This window comes from Scyliorhinus canicula, chromosome 5, assembly GCF_902713615.1.
Source record: "Scyliorhinus canicula chromosome 5, sScyCan1.1, whole genome shotgun sequence".
In the NCBI taxonomy this organism is placed as follows: domain Eukaryota; kingdom Metazoa; phylum Chordata; class Chondrichthyes; order Carcharhiniformes; family Scyliorhinidae; genus Scyliorhinus; species Scyliorhinus canicula.
Window position 1 is genome coordinate 184,474,451 of NC_052150.1, and position 23,302 is coordinate 184,497,752.

Sequence of the window (23,302 nt, forward strand, 5' to 3'; positions counted from 1 at the left end):
CATTGAAGAGGCCCTGCGGCCCATCGAGTCTGCACCGACGCATGAAAAACACCTGACCTGCTGAGCTGATCCCATTTGCCAGATCTTTCCCATAGCCTTGAGTGGTATGATGTGCCAAGTGCTCATCCGTGTACTTTTTAAAGGATGTGAGTTAACGCGCCTCTGCCACCCTCCCAAGCAGTGCATTCTGATCGTCACCACCCTCTGGGTAAAACATACTTTCCTCAAATTTCTCCGAAACCTCCTGCCCCTCACTTTGAACATGTATCCCTTCATAATTGACCCTTCAACTAAGGGTAACAGCTGCTCCCTGTCCATGCCCCTCATAATCTTGTACACCTCGATCAGATCACCCTTCAATCTTCTCTGCTCAAGCGAAAACAACCCAAGCCTATCCAAACTCTCTTCACAACTTAAATGTTCCATCCCAGGCAACATTCTGGTGAATCTTCCCTGCACCCCCTCCAGTGCAATCACCGTATAATGTGCCAACCAGAATTGTGCACAGTATTTCAGCTGTGGCCTCACCAAAGTTCTATACAACTACAACATGACCTCCCTGCTTTTGTAATCTATGCCTTGATTGAGGCAAGTGTCCCTTTTTCACTGCCCTATAATCTGCCCTTCTGTATGATTCAATGAATATGACTGAGTCAGCCTGTTCCGTATCTAGTCTGTGGGTCAGCTCTCCCAATTTTGGCATATGTCCTCAGGTTTTAGTGAGGGGACGTTGAAGGGGAAACAGGGTAGGGGTGGCTTGCAATTTCGCATGCTGAGGTTGATGCCAGCAATCTCATCTAATTTTATCTGTCTTCAACTTTTCATTTGTGGTTTTGATACATAGTGGCCTTCTGGGAGCAGTTAAGAGTCAAGCATCTTGCTGTGGGTCTGAGCCCCTGCTTATAGGCCAGTCTACAGAGGCACAGCAGATTTCTTTCCCTAAATGACAGTCCTGTGGTTTTGTGATCCTTAATAATCAGACTAGCATTTAAGTACCCATTTGGGAGTTTTGTATCCTGAGCGTTAGGCAAGATTACAATCACAGCAGAATAGCCACTGTCATAGAACATAGAACAGTACAGAACAGGCCCTTCGGCCCTCGATGTTGTGCCGAGCAATGATCACCCTACTCAAACCCACCCGATACCCGTAACCCAACAAACCCCCCCCTTCCTTTTTTTTTAGGACACTACGGGCAATTTAGCATGGCCAATCCACCTAACCCGCACATCTTTGGACTGTGAGAGGAAACCGGAGCACCCGGAGGAAACCCACGCACACACGGGGCGGACGTGCAGACTCCACACAGACAGTGACCCAGCCGGGAACCGAACCTGGGACCCTGGAGCTGTGAAGCATTTATGCTAACCACCATGCTACCGTGCTGTCAGTGTTAGTCGGCTCATTGAATGTACAATACCAAACCCAATACTAGCTGACTGGAGATTCTGAGGGCAAAGCATTGAAATGATGGGTGAAATCTTTTGTTTTTGGCAAGTGCCTCCCCAGTTGCCTGACAAGGCGGTGAGACACCTGCGCTGACTCTGAGGAGGAAGACTCACTTGTACTTTCTGCCCATCAGGCAGTTACCTTGACAGCAGTGAACTTTTCTCCCAACTCAGGAACCCGGAAGGTGATGTACCACTCACCAAGAGTTGCTTGCCAATAAGGGCAGCAACAGCTCTTTCACTCGCCAGCTACATGGAGGAGGCCTTGGTTTTCGCGAAGGGCCCCACGGGGCAGGGTCACGGGTCACGGGTGATGGGGCCATGGGGGTCGGCAGCAAAGGCAGGGGGCCGGCTGTCCGAGGTCAGCCCATGCCTCATGTCCAAGTCCTCAATCATGCACAGATTATTGAACGTCGAGTGAGGCTCCAACTGATGTGCAGCCCGCACAGTTTTGCCAGTTGTGCAGGCCATGTGCTGGCAGGCCTGGAGCTTTGAAGCTTTCAGCGGAGGTGAAAAGAGGCCATTGTGATTGTTAATTTACCATTCATAAAAGACTCAAACGTAGATGGGGTGGCAAGACCAACCACTCGCCTTCCTGCCCAGAATCTTCGATTGAGTGGGAAAGGCATCGGGTATCGTTCCTGATGCGAAGCCACCAAATATTCAGGCCCATCTGTCTCATTCCTTGACTCCTGAGGGGACAAAATATGCCTTTTAATTGTGTCTTTTAACACCGGTCGTCTTTGCTAAACTGATTTTCAGTTTACTTTCTTTGTATTTCATCATTTAGGGGCAGCACGGTAGCACAAGTGGCTATCACTGTGGCTTCACAGCGCTAGGGTGCCAGGTTCAATTCTCGCTGGTGTCTGTGCGGAGTCTGCACATTCTGCCACGTGTCTGTGTGGGCTTCCTCCGGGTGCTCCGGTTTCCTCCCACAGTCCAAAGATGTGCAGGTTAGGTGGATTGGCCATGCTAAATTGCCCTTAGTGTCCAAATAGGTTAGGAGGGGTTATTGGGTTACGGGGATAGGGTGGAAGTGAGGGCTTTAAGTGGGTCAGTGCAGACCCGATGGGCCGAATGGTCTCCTTCTGCTCTGTATGTTCTATGTTCTTCTGCATTTGGCAGCTCCTGAGCTGAGAGCTGCTGCAAGATCAATTGAATCAGGATTGTGATTAGCAGGTTTGCACAATTGCATGCAATTCATGATTTGATATTGAAAAGTATTGGGATTAAGGAACTACATGCTGGGTGGAATCTTGTGGAGGCACCAGGGCCTTGGTTGCTGGCTGGAGAGCTGGTGCGATCCCCATGTTGTACCTTTTTGAAAAGAACTGCATTTTGTGCCACTGAGGCACTTAACAGGCCAATTGTGATGAAGGATCCTGGGGACGGAAGAGCTGCTGGCCTCTTCATGTCGGTAATGACTGCTGTTGGTACTACACCAATCCAAAGCCTTGGATTGAGGAAGAACACAAGCACAGCAGGGCAGGAACGCTGTCCATAGGCATCCCTAGCCTGGACTTAATCGGAGTGGGTGCGGTAAATGGCTGGATCCCCTCCAACCACACTCCTGCCTGGTTAAATGCTATCATGAACACTGGTGCCGGTATATGAAGTAAAAGTTCTCCAATTAAATAATGTCTGAATGCAGTATGTTTTTCCATGTTCTCAGATTCATGGAGCAGCTAGTCTTTGGCACCTGAAAATTCCAAATTCTTTCTTATCTTTAGGCAGTGGTTATGTCGCTGCCTCAAATTGGGATGAGATTTCCAGAAACAATTAACTGAGTCTGCCAATAGAGCCTTCACCCTGTGGCTTGCACAAACTTCAAGCAATTCTGTGGAATGCAGAATTTCTCTGTCTGTGAATTCAACACGAGAGTTGCAGCTCTAACTTTGCATGTCATGCAATAAGATTCTGTACACCATTAACTCGCTTAATAAATGCACTGATTCAAAGAAAACTGTATCGACCAACTGAAGGTTTACATTCTGCTGTACACTGCTAAATTTTTAACGCAGCTTTGAATTGTAAACTGCTCCTTTCATGACAATAAGCAGTACTGGAATAATCTTTGTCAGAATTCTGTTTTAGAATGGATTTTTAAAAAATGGTATTTGCTAAAGTGGATCACTTGCAGTTTTATTGCCTTTTGTTTGTTCTATTGATTTGTGACTGCAACTAAGACAACAGGTGCACTATTTTCTCCCAGGCTGTTGTCAGAAGATGTTGTGGGCCTACACAAATGGAACTTTCCTCTCTGCCATTTTTTCTTTCTCTGGTTGGTACCTCTTTCAAGCATCTCAGATTGAGAAACTTGCATCACATTTATTATAATCATTGGTACTGAAGATGCTGGATAGTTAGATTCTAAAAGGATGAATTGCCACTACTTTTTCCATTTGTTTTTCCTGTCAACTTACTTGAGGCATCAGAAGCTATAGAATGTTAATATTTGAGTTGGTACATGTCCTGTAGTCTGCAGTATTGTATTGTAATTGAGCAAAATCAAATATGTAGCATTTTATTATCTTCCATGTGTACAGACTTGCGAAAAATGCAAAGATAACACTGAAAAGCTGGATTACAGATTCTGTTCGGTTTATCCTTGTCATAAACTAAGATTAATCTTGTTGGAACTGTGGCACAAAATGTTGGCATAAAAGTGTTGATGTTAATTTTGAAGATCAGTTGCAGCACAAGGAAATAATCTATTGGGGTTTTATAATTATGCTGTGGCATCTAATACATTTAGGGTTGGGGCAGCACAGTGGTTAGCACTACTGCCTCACAGCGCCAGGGACCTGAGTTCAATTCCGGCCTTGGGTGACTAGCTCTGTGGAGTTTGCACGTTCTCCCAGTACCTATGTGGGTTTGCTCCGGGTGTTCCTTTCAAAGATGTGTAGGTTACGTGGATCAACCATGTCAAATTGCCCCTTGGTGTCCAGGGATCTGCTTGTCGAGTGTGGTTATGGGTTGCAGGGATAGAGTGGGAGCCTGGTTAGGGTGCTCTTTCAGAGGGTCGGGCAGACTCGATGGGCCGAATGGCCTTCTTTTGCACTCTAGGATTTTATGATTTTATTATATTTTGCACGGTTTTATCTTCACAAAAGCTTTGATTGGACTTGTATGTTACTTGGGATGCTTTCCTAAGAGAAATATTCTCACAGAAACTTGGTAGCTTCAAAGGTTTCCTTCATTTTTTTAAACAACCATTCCCATAAAGAAAACCTTCATAGAGTTTTTTAATTTCGTGCAGTTGAATAAGATTGCTCCAAACTAACGTTTGTTTGTTTTTTTCAAAATACAGCCCAGCAGTCTAATCAGTCACCAATGTCATTGGCATCAGATGCATCATCCCCAAGGTCATATGTCTCTCCCAGGATAAGTACGCCACAGACTAATACTGTTCCTCTTAAACCACTGATGAGTACACCTCCAGTGTCGTCTCAACCAAAGGTAAAACCGAAACCATTTATTGCCTAATTCAAATATTGATTATTTATTATAAAGATGCAATTTTAGAAGGGACAGTTTAATACTAATGTTGAGTGTATACTTTTAAATTTAGTATATGGTTGTATCATTGTAATTTATATTGTGATTAACTTCAGTTGCAATTTAAGTGACAGCATAACGTTTTTACTATCTGAAAATGCCCATATTCTTAGCAACACCACTGAAGTAATATTTGAGAACTGTCGGAGATTATGCATTCAAATTCTATAGGTAGACTTTTATATATGTTATATAATTCAAGGGATTTTTAAAAGATATATAGATCAGAATTTTATATCCCCTATTCCAGCAATATGATTGTATTCTATGGGAATCTGTTTATGAAGGTAGATCAATTTAAATGTAGCTATTTGCCACGCCACAAAAACATTTTGAATAATGTGAGAATCTATTACTTTTGAAGACATTATGGTTCTCATTGCTCGTGCACAGATATTGCTGTCATCCTGCATCAGTCGGTGGGGACAGAAGTGAAGTGAAGGTATCTGGGAATACTTGACCCATTTAAAAGAAAAAGAAGAATCTGACCAATGTGCAATTAAATGATCCTTTCCAAGGTTTCCTCCCATGAAGCCATAAGACATCTTATAGCAGATCTGTTGGTTTCTGTTCACAACAGTTTAGATCCTTTCCTATAGATAGGAACCTTGAAGGAAATTTACTTGAAATGTTCTCCTCCAATAACATGCAGAGTGACCTGCTGTCGCATACCTTAATGGTAAACTTAGTGATCGCTCATGTTATTCCTGGTTTTATAAGTTACAAACTGGACTGTGGCTTTGCAAGTGCTAAACCAGAGAATATGGTTGCACTCTTAGCTTCCTCAATTGGTAATGCTGTTTTTGTATTTTATGCTTCTGCCTGTCTCTCTGCTCAGCTTCTCTTTTTCTTCTGCCATCGTTATTCTCTTCTGTCTTTTTCATCTCTTATTTCATTTTCAATACCGTGGTTAAAGATTAAAGAGACACCAATGGCTGAGAATTACATTTTGGGGTTTGGTTGTGGGCAAAGCATTTTGGCAACAAACTGTTACCAGTTATTTATGGTTCACCTTCACTAGTCATCTTAAAATTCCCATTCCTATATTTCACTCATCACTCCCTTGACCTCTTCCTCTATGAATCATCTGTTCAGCCGCTGTATTCTTCTCTTCATCTTGCTTTGATATCACCCATTATGTGCTGGGGATTGAACAAATTATGTCCTGCTACCTGAATTGTATTAATGGTCCTGTGGAAATTTATTGAACAATGACCCCAATGCCTGGAGAGAAGTGGGGTACTGACCCTGGGCCACTAAGAGCAGGTCAGTGCGAGGAGAGTCCCTTGGTATGCTCAGACTGCATGCGTTAAAACTAAAATCCAAGCCCAATTGTTTGTGTGAAGCTTTTAAGAAAAATCTTGATAGGGGATGTGGCTCAGAAAAAAATAAGTTGCATTGCATGAGCACCTGTTATGGTTTCAGAAGTCGTATACTGTGCACTTTGCTGTTGCAATTTCTACGACATGGACCTGTTTTCATGTTTGTTGAAATAACACACTGCAGGGAAGTGCATTGCTGAGGTGTGTAAAAGGCATTGCGAAGCATCGTAGAGTGATTTTAGGTAAAAAAATATGTATTTGAGAAAGAAGTGAGGAATTGACTTTGCCTTTTTTGTCTTCAGTCCAGTACTTCAATTGTGAAACCAGGACCAGCACAGCAGCAAGTATCTCAGCAACCTGCAGCCGCTGACAAGCATGGGCATGGGCATGGGCATGAGCCAGGATCCCCTCGTAATGTTCAACGTTCAAGGTGAGGATATCGTGGAGATGCTGTGGATGAAGTTTGAAATATGAATTGGGCTATTAATGAAAATGCCACGTCCAAAATAGCATGAAGAAAGTTATGTACTGAATAAATACAGATGAGATTGTCTAGGGAAACTAGGTGTCATGGATTCCAGGGGTGTGGTTGTTGATAAGATGCCTAAAATTATTTTTGGACATCTTTTTGGGTGCAATATGTAATTGGGCAATGATCTAAGAAATTTAATTCTACTTGTTACTTATTTCAATTAACACATTTTGGAGAAATAACAAAACAACATTTAACCGTTATTTGCTTTTTCTGTGGCAATTACATACATAATTACCATTTATTGCACAGGAGGAGGTAATTTATTCTTTTGTACCTGTGCCAGTTCTTTAAAAGAGGTATCCAATTCATTCCGCTCCCCAATTCTTTTCCCTTGTACTGCAATATCTTCCCCCTCCTTTAAAGTCATCTTATTTTTAACCCTAATCCATTTTCATCATATTTTAAGGCAGTCCATTCCAGATCATTTACTGCTAGGAGAAAAATCACAACTTTTGCCCCCATAACTGAAGTCCTTTATCCTTGGGACCATTCGAATAAACGTGCACTATTTTCAAAGTCATGACATGTTTTCTAAAGTCTGATTTCCAGAATTGCGTTCAGTGGTCCAGCTGAAGCCTAATCAGTGATTTTTCATGATTTTGATTAACTTCCTTGCTTTTGTTGGTACTTTATGCCTTTATTTAAAAAGCACAGGATACCACATGCTATTTTAACAACTCTATCGACTCCTAGTACTGCCTTCAAAAATGTGGATGAATCTTTTTGTTCCTCCTTCATGGGCAGTCCCTCAGCGTCGAGAATGACTCGCTTCCACTCTGGGGCGGTGGGTTCTGCGGTGGTTCAAAAGTCCGATCCTGGATTTGCAGACTCTACCAAACACTGGACTCCCAAAACAAGTGCTCTTTGTTTTCTCTGTCCTCCGAGTGATGCTTGCCGTTGCGGAGCTTGGAGTAGAGCACTTGTTTTGGGAGTCCTGTGTCGGGCATGCGGACAATGTGGTCCACCCTTCGCAGCTGGTTGAGTGTGACTAGTGTCTCGATACTTGGGATATTGGCCTGGGAGAGGACAGTCATGTCGGTACGCCTGAGATGGCGCAGTGGTTCGCACCACTACCTCAAGGTGCCGAGGACCCAGATTCGATTCCGGGTCACTCTCCGTGTGGAGCTTGCACATTCTCCCCATAGCTGCGTAAGTCACACCCCCACAGTCCAAAGGTGTGCAGGGTAGGTGAATTGGCCACGCTAAATTGCCCCTTAATTTGTGGGGGAAAAAAGAATTGGGTGCTCAAAAATTTATTAAAAAAATGTTGGCACGCCTATCCTGTCAGTGGATTTGCAGGATGTTGCAAAGTCAACGATGGTGATATTTCTCCAGGAATTTGAGGTGTCTGCTGTACATTGTCCATGTTTCTGATGCAGAAGGGCGGGGACCGCGGTGGTTCTGTAGGCCATGAGCTTGGTGCTGGGTTTGAGGTCACGGTCTTCGAATACTCTGTGCGTCAGGTGGTTGAAGACTGCACTGGCGCATTGGAGTTGGATGTTGGACTTCGTTGTCAATGTCTGCTCACACCAAATGGAAGCTCCCAAGGATTCTTGTCAAGAGTGTATCCACCGCATTTTAGTACATCTGTGGGAATTCCATCTGCGCCAGAGATCTTGGGCGGGATTCCCCCGCAATCGGCGGAGCAGGCAACTCGGGCGGAGTGGCGTGAACCACTCCGACGTTGGGCCATCCCAAAGGTGCGGAATTCTCCGCACCTTCAGGGACTAGGCCGCCCCGACGTGGTTTGCACCCCGCCGGCCGGCAGGAAAGGGGCTTGGCGCCACGTCAACCGGTGCCGAAGGGCCTCCGCCGGCCGGCGTGAGTTGCCGCATGCGTGGGAGCGCCAGCGTGTGCTGGCGTCATCCCCGCGCATGCGCAGAGGGCTTTGCTTCCGCACCGGGAATGGCGGGACGGTACAGCCTCCGGAACAGGCCTGGCCAGGGATCGGTGGGCCCTGATCGCGGGCCAGGCCACCGTGGGGGCACTACCCGGGGCCAGATCACCCCCCCCCCCCCCCCCCCCCCCCCCCCCCCCCCCCCCAAAGAACCCTGGAGGCAGTCCGCGCTGCCAGGTCCCGTCGGTAAGGGACCTACTCCAATTTACGCCAGTGGGACTGGCAAAAGATGGGCGGGACTTCGGCCCATCGCGGGCCGGAGAATTCGGGCAGCCCCGGGGCCCACCGAGTCGCGCCAGAGCCATTCTCCAAGGCGGGTGGCGCGACTTACACTGGGCTGATTTCTGGGGAGGGGGGGGTGGGGGGGTGGCGTGGAGAATTAAGAGGACGACGGGGCGGGATTCACGCCGATTCCGACCCCACAGGGGGTCAGAGAATCCCGCCCCTTGTTCTTTACTTGGCGTTCCTACTCCACCTATAAAATAGTGCCATTTTGTTTAATTTGCAATCTCTTGTTTTTTTCCCAAAATGAATCACTATGTATTTCTGTGTTGAAGTTCATCTGCCATTTGTCCAACTATTTCACCAGACTAACATCTTGAAGTCTGAAAGCACCGTGTGAATCCAGTGGCTGGAAACACAGCTGACACAAAGTTAGAAATTGATCCTGTGTCCACTGTATTCAACTGCTTTTTTTTAATGTGACATGGATTGAACGAAATTGGCTGGTTACTGATATGTAGAACAGTGAAAATGGATTAGAATCATCTGCAGGAATCACTTTTAGCTGAAGACATTTTAAATTAATGGAATGTGGGCGTCACCGGCAAAGCCAGCATTTAGTGTACTTGAAGGTAATGGCGAGTCGCTGCCTCAAACTGCAGCAGTACATTTAGTGTAGGGAACCATAGTGCGGTTCGGCAAGTATTCCCAGGATTCTGACCACCTCCCACGTCCACAACAAAAGATGAAGCTGGTGATTTTCCCCTGCGCCAGTTGCTCTTACTTTCTTTAATGTAGTGGAGGTCAGGTGTTTGCAAGATGCTGTCAAAGAAGCCTTGGTGCATTGCAGCAGTGCATCTTGTTGATGGTACGCATTGCAGCCATCATGCGCTGCATGATTGGAGGGGGTGAATTTTTAAAGTGGTGCAATGCTTACCAATCAAGAGGGCTGCTTTGTTCTGGGTGGTATTTAGCTTTTTGAGTTGTTGGAGCTGCATTCCCAGGGAACTGAAGTGTGTTCCCACTTCTGACTTGTGCCTGGTAGGTGGTGCGCAGGCTTTGGGTAGTCGGGGTGCAAGTTATTCCCTGCAGAATTCCTAGCTTCTGACCTGCTTTTGTAGCCACGGTATATATGGCTAGTGCAGTCTCTGATCCATCGTGAAGCTCCGGTTGTTGCTAATGGGGGATTGCGCAATAGTCACACCATTGAATGTCCACGTGATTGCTAACTCGTGTTTGAGATGGTACTCTTGTGGTACAGCTGTTACCTGAACCATCGCTGCCTCAACCTAAATGGTGCCCTGTTCTTGTTGAACACACTGATTCATATCTGAGGAGATGTGAATAGAAATTGCTGGCAAGCATCTCGACTTCTGACTTTTAGGTTGGGTTGGTGCCAGTGTTTGTAGTGCACTGCAATAGCTTGGCTAGAGGCGCAGGTTCCAGAGGAACATGACTGCAGCGCTGCAACCAGGATTCTTGCTGCCGTTGGCCGTTGCAAAAGCTTTGCATCTCGTTTCACAAGACCAGTTTGCACATGAGTGGTGAACTCTTGTGTTAAGCATCCCCTGCTGTGTGCACTAAACTGGTGAATCAATCATATGTAATTTGTGACTTTAATGTCCTTTCTATAATCAAGCATACAAACTGCCCAGTATTTCACAACATAAGTAGTGTTTTGTGCAAAGTTAGCATTGTCTCTATTATAAAACCTAAAGCACATTGGGCATTCTTTTGGCTTTGTCTACCTGCACTTGTAGCCTTGTACCCCTTTCAATGTCTTTCTGTTGACATATTGCATCCAGAAACACTGCTACCCATCTATGAACTGGTCCAGTTACGCCTTAATTTCAAAATGCTCGTGCTTATTTTTAAATCCCTCCATTACCATCAACCCTCCCTATTTCTGCAACCTCTGAGATTTCTCTCTTCCAATTCTGGTGATATTCTTTGATCATGTCTTAAGCTACTGAAGCCCTAAGATATCAAATTATTTCTCTAAACCGCTTGCATCTGCTGTGTCTCTTAGTTGAAAACACTTTTTAAAACCTAGTTCCTTAACCAGGTTTTTTGTACTTGTCCTGATAATTTGAGACTGAGCGAGCCACAAAGGGTTTTAGAACTAAGAATAGTATTGCACAGGAACAAGCCTGCACCGATTCTAATGTCTGTCTAAACTGAAAACCGTCTGCACTTTGAGGTTTCATACCCATCTTGTCATGTATTTGTCAAGATGTCTCTTAAATGTTGCTATAGTATCTGCTTCCACGACCTCCCCCGGTAGTGCATTCCAGGCACTCCAACATTCTCTGTTTTTTGAAAAAACACTTGCCTTGCACATCTCATCTAAACTATGTCCCCGAGCAATTGACTTCTCCACCCTGGGAAAAAGCATCTGACCATCCACTCTGTCCATGCCACTCATAATTTTGTATACTTCTATCAGGTCGCCCTTCAACCTCCGTTGTTACAGTGAAAACAATCTGAGTTAATCCAACCACTCCTCTTAGCTTATACCCTCCAGACCAGGCATCAACCTGGTAAACCCCTTCTGTACCCTCTCCAAAGCCTCCACATTCTTCTGGTAGTGTGGTGACCAGAATTGTACGCAGAACTCAAAAGTGTGGACTAACTAAGGTTCTGTACAGCTGCAGCGTAACTTGCCAATTTTTATAATCGATGACCCGATCGATGAAAGTAAGCATGCCATATGCCTTCTTGGCTACCATATCCACCTGTGTTACCACTTTCAATGATCTGTGGATCTGTATGCCCAGATCTCTCTGCCTGACAATACTCTTAGGGGTCTGGCATTTACTGTATAATTCCCACCTGTATTACATCTTCCAAAATGGATTACCTCACATTTGTCTGGATTAAACTTCATCTATTATTCAGCTCAAACCTCCAACCAATCTATATACTGCTGTATCGTCTGACAATCCTCATCATTATCCGCAACTCCACCAACCTTTATGTCGTCCGCAAACTTAATCAGAGCAGCTACATTTTCCTCCAAATTAGTTATATATACGAACAACAAAGGTCCCAGCACTGATGCCTGCGGAACACCACTAGTCACAGCCCTCTATTCAGAAAAACACCTTTCCACCCCTAACCTCTGCCTTCTGTAACCGAGCCAGTTCTGTATCCATCTTGCCAGCTCACCTTCGATCGCGTGTGACTTCACCTTTTGTAGGGATCATGTTAAAGGTTTTACTGATGTCCATGTCTATAACATCCACTGCCCTTCCTTCATCAATCATCTTCGTCACTTCCTCAAATAACTCGATCAAGTTTGTGGGGCACGACCTCCCCTTCACAAAACCATGCTGCCTATCACTAATAAGTCCATTTATTTCCAAATGTGAGTAAATCTGGGCCTGGATTCTCCCCTACCCAGCGGGGGGAGGGTCCCGGCGTGATGGAGTGGCATGAACCACTCTGGCGTCGGGCCGCCCCAAAGGTGCGGAGGTCTCCGCACTTTTAGGGGCCGAGCCCTAACATTGAGGGGCTAGGCCCGCGCCGGATTGGTTGGCGCTCTGCCGGCTGGCCTGTAAGGCCTTTGGTGTCACGCCAGCCGGGGCCGAAGGGACTTGGCCGGCCAGCGGAAGTCCACGCATGCGCCGGAGCATCAGCAGCTGCTGACGTCATCCCTGCGCATGTGCTGGGGAGGGGGTCACTTCTGCCTCCGCCATGGTAAAGACCATGGCGGAGGCGGAAGGAAAAGAGTGCCCCCACGGCACAGGCCCACCCGCCGATCCGTGGGCCCCGATCGCGGGCCAGGCCACCGTGGGGGCACCCCCCAGGGCATGATCGCCCCGTGCCTCCTGCTCCTGCCGGTAAGGTAGGTGGTTTGATCCACGCCGGCGGGAGAAGCATGACAGCGGTGGGACTTCAGCCCATTGTGGGCCGGAGAATCGCCGGTGGGGGAGGGAGAGGAGAGGAGGAGGAGAGGAGCACGCCGACTGGTGCCGGAGAATTCAGGACACGGCGGGGACGGGATTCACGCCAGCCCTTCGGCGATTCTCCGACCCGGCGGGGGGTCGGAGAATCCCACCGATGGTCTCTAAGAATCCTCCCCAATAATTTCCCTACCACTGAAAATGGTAGGGAGATTCCCTGGATTATCCCTGCTACCCTTTTTAAACAAAGGAACAACTTTGACTATTCTCAAATCCAATTGGAAGTCACCTGTAGCCAATGAGAATACAAAGATTTCTCTCGAGGCCCCAGCAATTTCCTCCCTTGCCTCCCTCGGTACTCTGGGTAGATCCCATTAGTCCTGGGGGACATATCCACCGTGATGCTTTTTGCAACATGACGCAGACTATCTATGCACTCTTGTCCAAATGCTCCCGTAAGGACCCTTGAAACATTTCATGAATGAAGGTTGTTCATTCCACAATGAACAATTTTCCACAATGTTACCTCACACTTAGCCACTTTAAATTGGACCTTGCTCTGTCTACCCATTCTAATGACGTGTTTCACATGGTCTCCCTTACTGGATGCCAAGTTTTTGTGTTATCACATAATTTGAAGATAGTACTCCTCACATCCAAATGATATGTAAAATATTTGTTTCAAGTCAAAATTAAACTTAGTTTGACATTGTTATGGTCTATTGACTCATGGCACAACTTTGTGCTTTGTTGCAATCATAAGACCATGTGTTTAAATTTTACAAATTAAATTCGCCCATGTCTTTTTACTATTAACAAGCATAGTAGGGGTGGTGTTAGAAGGATCATCAATTGAGACTATATTGATTGAGTTTAGAAGAAAAAAGAGTGAGTCACACTACTGGGAGTGTAAGTGCGAGATAGAAGACCAATATGTAGGTGAACCTCTCGAAGTCCAACAAAAAGTCGGGCAACAATATAGAATTTTAATTAGCTAAGATATTAACTGGGATAGTTAACAGAAGGAACAGAATTTTTTGGGTGCATTCAGGAGAACTTTTATGGTCTATATGTGGCAAGGCTAACAAGAGGGAATGCAGTTCTGGACTTTGTCATAGGAAATGAAGCTAGCCAGGTGGAATGAGTGACAGAGGCAGAGCATTTTGGTGGGAGTGATCATTTGCCCCATTGTGTCTGCACTGGCTCGCCAAATGAGCATCATGACATAGCGCCATTCCCATGCTTTCGCCCTGCACATTGGCCATAAAGGTTCCCTTGAACACACCAAAATAATTCTGTTCCCTCCATTCTTTTCATTGTAAAACTATTCCAGTTAATATTTCATCCAGTTAAAATTACTATTACTGCCCAACACAGTAGCAATTCTGTGGTTAAGGGGATGAGCAGCCTTGAAAGCGGATAAATCACCAGGGGAAGATGAATGTAACCCAGGCTGTTAAAATAAGCCAGAGAGGAAATTGTGGAGGGTCTGACCATTATTTTCCAATCCTGACTTGAGTACAAGTCTGGAGGATTGGAGGTCAGCGAGCATTGCACCTTTGTTTAAAAAGGGAACGAGGGCTGGACCGAATTATTGCTGTCTAGTTTGACCACGGTACTGAGCACATTATTGAAATCAATTCTGAGGAACAGGATAAATTGTCACTTAGAAAGGCACGGATTAATCAAGAACAGTCGGTATGGATTTATTGAAGGAAAGTGGTGTCTGACTAATTTGATTGACTTTTTGATGAAGTGACGAGGAGGATTTATGAGGGTTGTGTAGTTGATGTAGTCTGCATGGATTTTCGCACGGTTTTGAACAAGGCCCCGCATGACTGATTGTTTTTTTTAAAAGCCCACGGGATCCAGGGGAATGTCAGAAGCTGATTGCAAAATTGGCTCAGTGACCAAAATTAAGAGGTCATTGTTAATGGATATTTTTGTGACTGGAAGACTTTCCAATGGGTTTCTGCAGGTCTACTGCTTTCTGTGCATATATTAATGATTTGGATGTAAATATATAGGGGGAATGATCAAGAAGTTTTCAGACGTCACAAACATTGGGTGCACGTTTGATAGCATGGAGGATTGTTATGACTGCAGGAAGATACCAATGGTTCGAAAAGTGGCAATTGGAATTCAACCCAGAGAAATGGGAGATGCTGCAATTGAGGAGGTCAGACAAGTCAGAGGATAACAGAATAAATCATAGAAAGCTAAGATGTGTCGAGGAAGCAAGGGACCTTGGAGAGAATGTTCACAGATCTCAGGGTAACTGAACAGTTTGATAAGGTGGTTAAAAAGGCATGTGGAATCCCTCCATTTAGTGGCCGAGATATACAATATAAGAGATGGGACGGTGTGCAGGAAGTATATGAGACATTAGTTAGGCCATAGCTTGAGTACAGTGTGCAGCTCTGGTCCCCTCGTTACAGAAAGGACGTCATTGCATTCGCGAGGACACACAGGAGATATGCAAGATGTTGCTCGGACTGGAAAGTTGCAGCTATGAGGAAAGAATGGATAAGCTGGGGTTGTTCTCTTTGGTGAGGTGAGATTTGATTGAGATGTATAAAATTGAGGGACTTGAATAGACTGGACCGGAAGGACCTATTTACTTTAGCAGAGCGGTCAGTGACAGGGCTCTTAGATTTCAAGTGAATGGTAGAAAGATTAGAAGAGAGATGAGGAAATTCTTTTTAACCCAAAGGGTTGTGAGGATCTGGAATTCACTGCCTGAAAGGGTGGTAGAGACAGAAACCTTCATTTAAAAGGTGCTTGAATATGTACCTCCAGAGCGGTAATTTTTTGGACTACAGACCAATGCTGCAAAGTAGGGTTTGACTGGGTGGCTTGTTTTATGGACGATGCAGATACGATGGGCCAAGTGGTTGCTTTCTGTACCGTAAACCTTTTATGATTCTAGTATTTATACATAATTTATCATTATTTTTGAAGACAATAGAATTAGGGTATATTGCAGATTGATGAGCAGCAAGTCTTAAACCCAATAATGATCTTTGCACTGCATTACTTCAAAATATCCAATTTAAAAATTACACATTTGTTATGTGTGGTAATGATATAAAGGCACCAATCACTCATAAGGGATTGTGGAAACACATTGTTCATTTATTAATTTTAGGCACATGTGAACAGACCTGCATGGACAGAAAGCTTGAAAATAACAATAGAAAGGCTGTGTGTCTATATTCTACCCCAGGTCGAAGTGAAACGGAGTTTGGATCACATGTCTTCTTAAAATGGTGGTATGCTGCCATCCCTTAAAGGCATATTACAACACACCCCCCTCTTTTTTTACTTTAGGTACTTGCTCTACCGTCCAACTGAGTATACTCAGTGTATGGGACTGGTGAATCTGAGTTTTGCAAGCATGGAGGTAATTCACTAGTGCATCTAGATTTTGTTATGGTTACCTTGTAGGGAGGTTTATAGAGTCATCGATTTTACTGCACAAGAAGAGGCCCTTCAGCCTATCATGTCCATGCTGTATAAAAATGGGGAGAAGGCTTGAGGCACCAAGAGGTTGCCAGGGAGATCATTCAGGTTCGGGATCAGAATGTAGGTTGGTTTCCTCCCCAGACAAAGCGCCTATCTACTTTTATTGCTCACAATAATCTGTTCGATTGTCTTTCGTGGATATTGTTCATGATTGCTTTTGAGGGGTGGCATGTGGCACAGTGGTTAGCACTGCTGCCTACGGCAGCTGAGGGCCCAGGTTCGAATCCCAGCCACTGTCCGTGTGAGGTTTGCACATTCTCTCCGTGTCTGCGTGGGTTTCACCCCCACAACACAAAGACGCGCAGGTGGATTGGCCATGCTAAATTGCCCCTAAATTGGGAAAAAAAATAATTGGGTACTCTAAATTTAAAAAAAAAGATTGCTTTTGTGACCTTGATCCAAGGTGCACTTGGACTGCACAGTGGTTAAGGAGCTGGAGTGAATTTGATTTGTTCTGTGTTATAGGTCAGGGTTTAGTGAATCCCAGTGTATCATGGAGTTCACCTGACCCTCAACTTTTAATAGATTGTGATATGGGGAGCACACGGCTCACTCTACAGGCATGGTACAGCAGAAATAGACCAGTATTTTTAAAAACAAAAGTGTTTATTCTATGAACTCAATCATAGAATCATAGATTTACAGTGCAGAAGGAGACCATTCGGCCCATCGAGTCTGCACCGGCTCTTGGAAAGAGCACCGTACTTAAACCCACAGCTCCACCCTGTCCCCGTAACCCTGCAACCCCATCTAACCCAAGGGTAATTTGGCATGGCCAATCCACCCAACCTGCACATCTTTGGATTGTGGGAGGATACCGGAGCACCCGGAGGAAACCCACGCAGATACGGGAGAACGCGCAGACTCAACACACACAGCGACCCAAGCGGGAACCGAACCCGGGACCCTGGCGCTGTGAAGCCATAGTGCTAACCACTATGCTGCAGTGCTGCCCAAGCTACATCAGTAGAGATGTACAGAAGGAGCATGGCGCGCACACCACTCATAAACAACATACAGGTCATGGAGGATAGAAAATGTAATTCATGAGTTTAGTTTGTGTTGTTTTATTGCAATAGGTTAAGGGGAAACATAATGCAGGGATTCAAGACGCTACTTGCAGGAACAATGGGAATAAATATGGGAAGAAAGAATAAAAACGGCAAATAACTGGAAATACTCATTAGCTCTGGAAGTATCAGTTAAGAGAGAAACAGGGGAATAATATCCGGTCAGTGGTCCTTCAACAGAACAGGAGGAAGACAGAACATGAGAGACAGGAAGAGAAGTTATGTGGTCAGCAAGTTAGTGGAAATAGATCAAAGGAGCTTGGTCTCGGGGATGAGCATGAAGAAGGCAATTGGAGATACTGAGGAGAAATTAGGGAGAATTCACGGCAGAGATTGAGGGCCAGAGCAGGGAGGCCATTAAAGATGCCTGACTAATTGGGAAAGAAGGGTAAACCAATAAACTGTCTAAACAGACGGTCTCTTGGGGATGATAAGAATAAAAAGGTTTTCCCCTTCCATTTATTGTTAGAGGATGGCGACAGAGCATGTAACAAGGAGATCGAAAGTGGAAAAGGATGAGAAGTATCTTTGCTCTGAAGGATAATCCTGATGGTTTTGGCAAGAGAAGAAAGCCTAGTAGAGCATGATCCAACGATGGATAGCTAAACCAGTTGAACTTTTTAAAACAAACAGTGAATATCTTTAGCAACCAGTAATTCAAATATAACCCCCAAAGAATACAACACTAGGTAATCCTTTAAGCTGTCCTTTTAACATCCAAAAGACTTAACAGACCTTTAAACAGGAGCACATTAGGTTCACATTCACTATTGAGAACATTTATAATTCTGAATTAACCAGATGATCCAGAAATAGTCTTTGGATGGCAGAGATCAACAGGACAGCTCTTTATTTGACTTCAGCTGCAGCTCACTGGAAAAAAACCCAGACACACCCAAGCTTTTTCTCAAAGTGAAACTAAAAAGCAGAACCAGAGCTCAGCTCCACCCACACTCTGACATCACTGCAGTAACATGAGCAGCTAACCATTTCTTAACGTGACATTCTAATGACACTCTGTTACATCACACCATTTCCTCTTTGTGTGTAATGATTTGATTGGACTTTGATTCTGACCACGTCTTTGTCCCCTTGGCTGGCTCCTGTATATCCCTGTGGGAGTCTGGATGTGAATGGGTTGTCCCAATTGTAATCTTGGCAATTCTCTCCCTGTATTTTAATTGTGCACGTTGGTCATTTTCTCTTGCAGTTTTCAAAGTTGCTGTCTAGTTTTTGAGCGAGTGGAATGGGTTCGAGTCAGTAGATTGGTATGTCCTTGTCTGCCAGACATGAGCTCTGCCGGTGACCGAATATTTGCACTTCCAAGTTGTCATTCTCCAATATAACATTGTAATGTTTGGATCTTGTTTGGTCTGTCTACTTTTGAGAATTGGGAATTTCACCATCTGAATCATTCCTTCAGCAAGACTGTTAGTGTTCTGGTATTGAGGCGAAGAAGTAATGTTCTCAAACATATCGTGAAATGGCTCACCAAGGAATTGAAGACCTACCTGTCATCTCGTTTGCCACACCAAATCCATTAAAAATCACTTGGAGTATGTATTTAAAATGTGCAGTTGTCGAGTACACGCTTCCCTTAAATTGATGGCATGCCGCTATTCCTCCCAGGCATATGGCAAGGAACATTTACCTCAACTCTAACCCGCTCATCAATCAACTTTCTATCTATACAGTTACATTTCCCCCTATAGTATGCACCTGAATTTTACTTAACAGCCTCTTCTGAGACCCCTATTTGAATACTTTTTAAAAATCCATATAAACTGCATCTACTCAATTCTTTTAACCTAAATTTAATCAGTGATTTAAAAAAAAAAATTGTTTAGTCCTGTATTTCTGCGTGCTCAGGAATTTTGTCATGCTATCACATTATTATTGATAAAAGGAGGTCATTTGGTTTACCTAGTCCATGCTTGGTCTCTGTAGAATGTTTCAGTCTTCCCATTCCTCTACTCTATCCCACTAGCACAGGTCTTTTGCTTTAAGTATGCATTACATTTCATTTTGAAATTGTTGTTCATTTCTGCTTTGTTGGGAAACCATATCTTCAAGAACTGTATTTTCTTTTAAAAATTTGGAAGGACGTTGTGTTATTTGGAAACTGGGATTTTCTTTTACAAAAAGGTCATAAATTCACCTTGGACTTGGAGCAAGTATGCCTTTTCTAAGAAATCACCGAGGGAGAGTTATTTGCTTATCTGAACACTAACTACTTTAGTGGCTGGAAGAAGAAAAACTTTATTGAAGCAGAGGCCCTGGTGATTAATTGGAAATGGCCTGACGAAGATGAGTTGTTTTGAACTCAGTTGGGAATGAACTGAGGAGGGGGAAAGCTGCCTAGCTCGTGTGCTCCTTGCCTTGCCTGAAACATGCAGTTCCAGTATCCAGCGAGGAATCTTCATCTCAGTGAAACTTGTTTATATTTGGAAACCCAAGAGGCTGAGACAAGAAGAATTGATCCGCATTTATTCTTCTCTACGCTGAAACTCTGTTGGTGAGAATTTACTGGGACGAGAGATCTGTCCTCACACGAGAGCCGCAGACCGATGATGTCGAAACCCTGTGATCTTTTTCCGTTTTTATACATAGTCTTTAACTGTCCATCTCTACAGAGATCCTAATTGTTTTTCCTTTGTTTTTTGGTGTGTGTGTGTGCTGGGGAATTTTAAAAGGGATAGATAGTTAGATAATTACACTTTCCAGATTACAAGTTGTGTTAAGCAGTTCCTGCAAAGTTTTGAAAAGAAATAAGTGTTGTTTTGTAATAAATCAATCATTCTAAGTTTATTGGAAGACGCCTGGTTAATGTCTTTTATTTTGGGTCTTGCAGTAGCGAAGGTAAATCATAGTCCATTTTGGTGACTGAATTACATACACATTTACACTAATGGTGTGCTTGTGGACACTCTCTCTTCCCCACCCTCCATATCTCGTCCCAAAAGTTTAAATCTGTCTCACTTAATACTCCGCCCACCATCAGACAATGGAAACAGCCTTTCTTTGCGAACCTTACTTAAACTGTCATCATCTTGTGCACTCTATCAAAGCTGTATTATAGGTTTTCAACATTCGTCCACAAATGGAAGCTGCATATCCTTCCCTACCTTGAATTTGACAGCAGCATAATTTGTATATTTTGGGTTTGGCAGGGGCAGTTAATTCAAAGACCTACTACCTATCCTGCATTATCCCTAAATTCTAAGTTCTATCACTATTCAAACACCATTATAAAGTATTCATAAATACTATGCAATTTCACACTTCAAAGAAAACAGTTAAATCAATTTGCAAAAATTGATACATGGTGTTTTGCAAAGTTATAACAGAAGGAATGGCTTTACCCAGAGATTGGTAATGATGTGGAACGCGCAACCACAGATGCATTGTAACAAATTGTATGGATGTATTTAAGTTTGTGCATGAGGGGTAAGGGAGTAGAGGAATACACTGAAGGTTAGGAAGGATGGGAGGAGGTTCGACTGGCCATGGACTGGTTAGGCCAAATAACATGTAACGGATCAGGAATAGGTCATTTGGCTGATTTAACCTGGTCTGCTGTTAAACTAGATCATGGCTGATCTCCTACCTCAACGCCATTTTTCTCCTTCATCCCCATATCTTTTGATAACTTTGATATCGATCAATCTCTGAATCAATGACTGAGCTTCCACAACACTCCATGGGTAGAGAATTCCAATGGTTTACCACCCTCTGACTGAAGCAATTCCGTATCACTGACCCTTGTCCTTTGGTTTGAGCCCCCCCTGTCAAACGCAGGGGAAAGAACCTTCCTGCAGCTATCTTCCAAGAAGCCTTGTAAGAATTTTATGTTTCAATGAGATCACTTTTTTTGTTTTCTTTTTTTTAAATTTAGAGTACCCAATTCATTTTTTCCAATTAAGGGGCAATTTAGCGAGTTCAATCCACCTACCTTGCACATCTTTTGGGTTTTGGGGGCGAAACCCACGCAAACACTGGGAGAATGTGCAAACTCCTCACGAACAGTGACCCAGAGTCGGGATCGAACCTGGGACCTCGGCGCCGTGAGGCAACAGGGCTAACCCACTGCGCCACCATGCTGCCCCTATGAGATCACATTTGATCTGATAATACAAAGACAGGTAGGAAGGAGCATTAAGGAGGAGGATACAAAGAGTCTGCAAAGGTTAAGTGAGTGGGCAAAAATATGGCAAAACAATGTGGGAGAATGGGTTTGGTCGCTTTGGTGGAAAATGAATATTATTTAAATAGAGGGAGACTGTTGAATGGTGTGCTGAAGAGGGATCGGGATATCCTCTTTTATGAATCACAAAGTTAGCATGCAGTTACAACAAATAATTGGGGAGGCAAACGAAATGTTAGCTTTTACTGCAAGGGGGATAGAGGATCAAAGTAGGAAAGTCTTGCTACAACTGTAGAGCGCATTGGTGAGATTAAACCAAAGTACTGCATACAGTTTTGATCTCCTTATTTAAGGAGAGATATACATGCATTGGAAAGAGTAAAGAGAAGGTTCGCGAGGTTGATTTCTCTGATGACTGGGTTGTCTCGAGAGTAAAGGTTGAGCAGGTTGGCTATGCTCATTGGAGTAGAGAGAATGGACGGTGATCTTATTGAAACAAGATTCTGAGGAGACTTACAGGGTAGGTGCTGAGGATTTTATCCACCTGGGGAATCTAGAACTTGGGGACAAAAGTTTCAAAATAAGGGTTCTTCCATTTAAGACCGAGATGAGGAATTTATTCTCCATTGTTATCTTTGGAATTCTCTATCCCAGAGCCAGTGGAGGCTGGGTCGCTAAATATATTCAGTGATGTGTTGGGGTAGAATTTCGATCTATAAGGGAGTCAAAGTTTGTGGGAGGCTGACAGAAAGTAGAGTTTAGCCCACAATCTGATCAGCTGTGCTGTTATTGAATGGCGTAGCAAGCTTTAGGGGCTGAATGGCCTAGTTCTATTATGCAAGGATGAATAGAGATCCACAGATGCATGAATCTTCAAAGTACAGTTTAGAAACAGCTATAAAAACGTGTTTGTTTTATCTGTCGGAGAATTCCACTAAAAAGCAAAGATGTAATGGCGATTTTATGCAAGCCATCAGCCAGGTTGGGGTTTATGTATTTCACGTAATTCTAAGCACCTCAGTAAGAGAAAAACATTAGTGTGTGTCAGCGTTGCAGTAAAGGTTCACTGGAATGAGGGCTTATTTGTGGCAAACAATTTCCTGATTCATATGTTTCAAGAGCAATACCTTGTTTGGGATCACGGCAATCAGTTGGGCCCTGGAAGCAGCATTAAAACAAGCCAACAGAAAATAATCTCTGGATTATTAACTGAGCTGTGTGAAAATTAGCAAAGAGTACATAAAATTAGGGACATAAATATGGGCGGCACTGGTGATGTAGTGGTTAGCACTGCTGCCTCACGGCGCCGAGGATAAGAATAATGCATCTTACTAGAGATAAAATAATTTGGTGGTATCAGAGTATTCTGTGCCGTTTTGGTCTCCATATTTGAGAATCGAATCCACTTCCCTTGGAAGAGGTAGAGTGAAGGTTCAAGAGATTGGTACCCAAGATGAGAGTGTTGTAGCTTGATGAGAGCCTGAGTAAATGGGACCTACGTTTTCTGCAGCTTATAAGAATGAGAGGTGACCCTAATGAAATGATAAACACAGAACTTGTTTTCCATGACTGGACTGGGTAATCAAATAGATGGGGCATAAATGGCCAATTATTTAAAACTGAGATGAAAACTTTATTCGCTCAAAGTGTTGTAAATCTTTGGAATCCTTCTCCCT

The 23,302-nt window shown here is 44.1% G+C and overlaps 1 protein-coding gene across 3 annotated transcripts in view; it reads left to right on the top strand.

Moving 5' to 3' along the window:
- The window catches only part of waca (WW domain containing adaptor with coiled-coil a), a 148,928-nt gene that overhangs the window by 93,996 nt on the left and 31,630 nt on the right, over nucleotides 1–23,302 (top strand). For all 3 annotated transcript variants that reach the window (XM_038798211.1, XM_038798213.1, XM_038798212.1), the window contains 2 exons: nucleotides 4,759–4,907; nucleotides 6,631–6,758. In XM_038798211.1, the coding sequence (XP_038654139.1) occupies nucleotides 4,759–4,907; nucleotides 6,631–6,758 (277 nt within the window). The remainder of the gene's footprint in view (nucleotides 1–4,758; nucleotides 4,908–6,630; nucleotides 6,759–23,302) is intronic.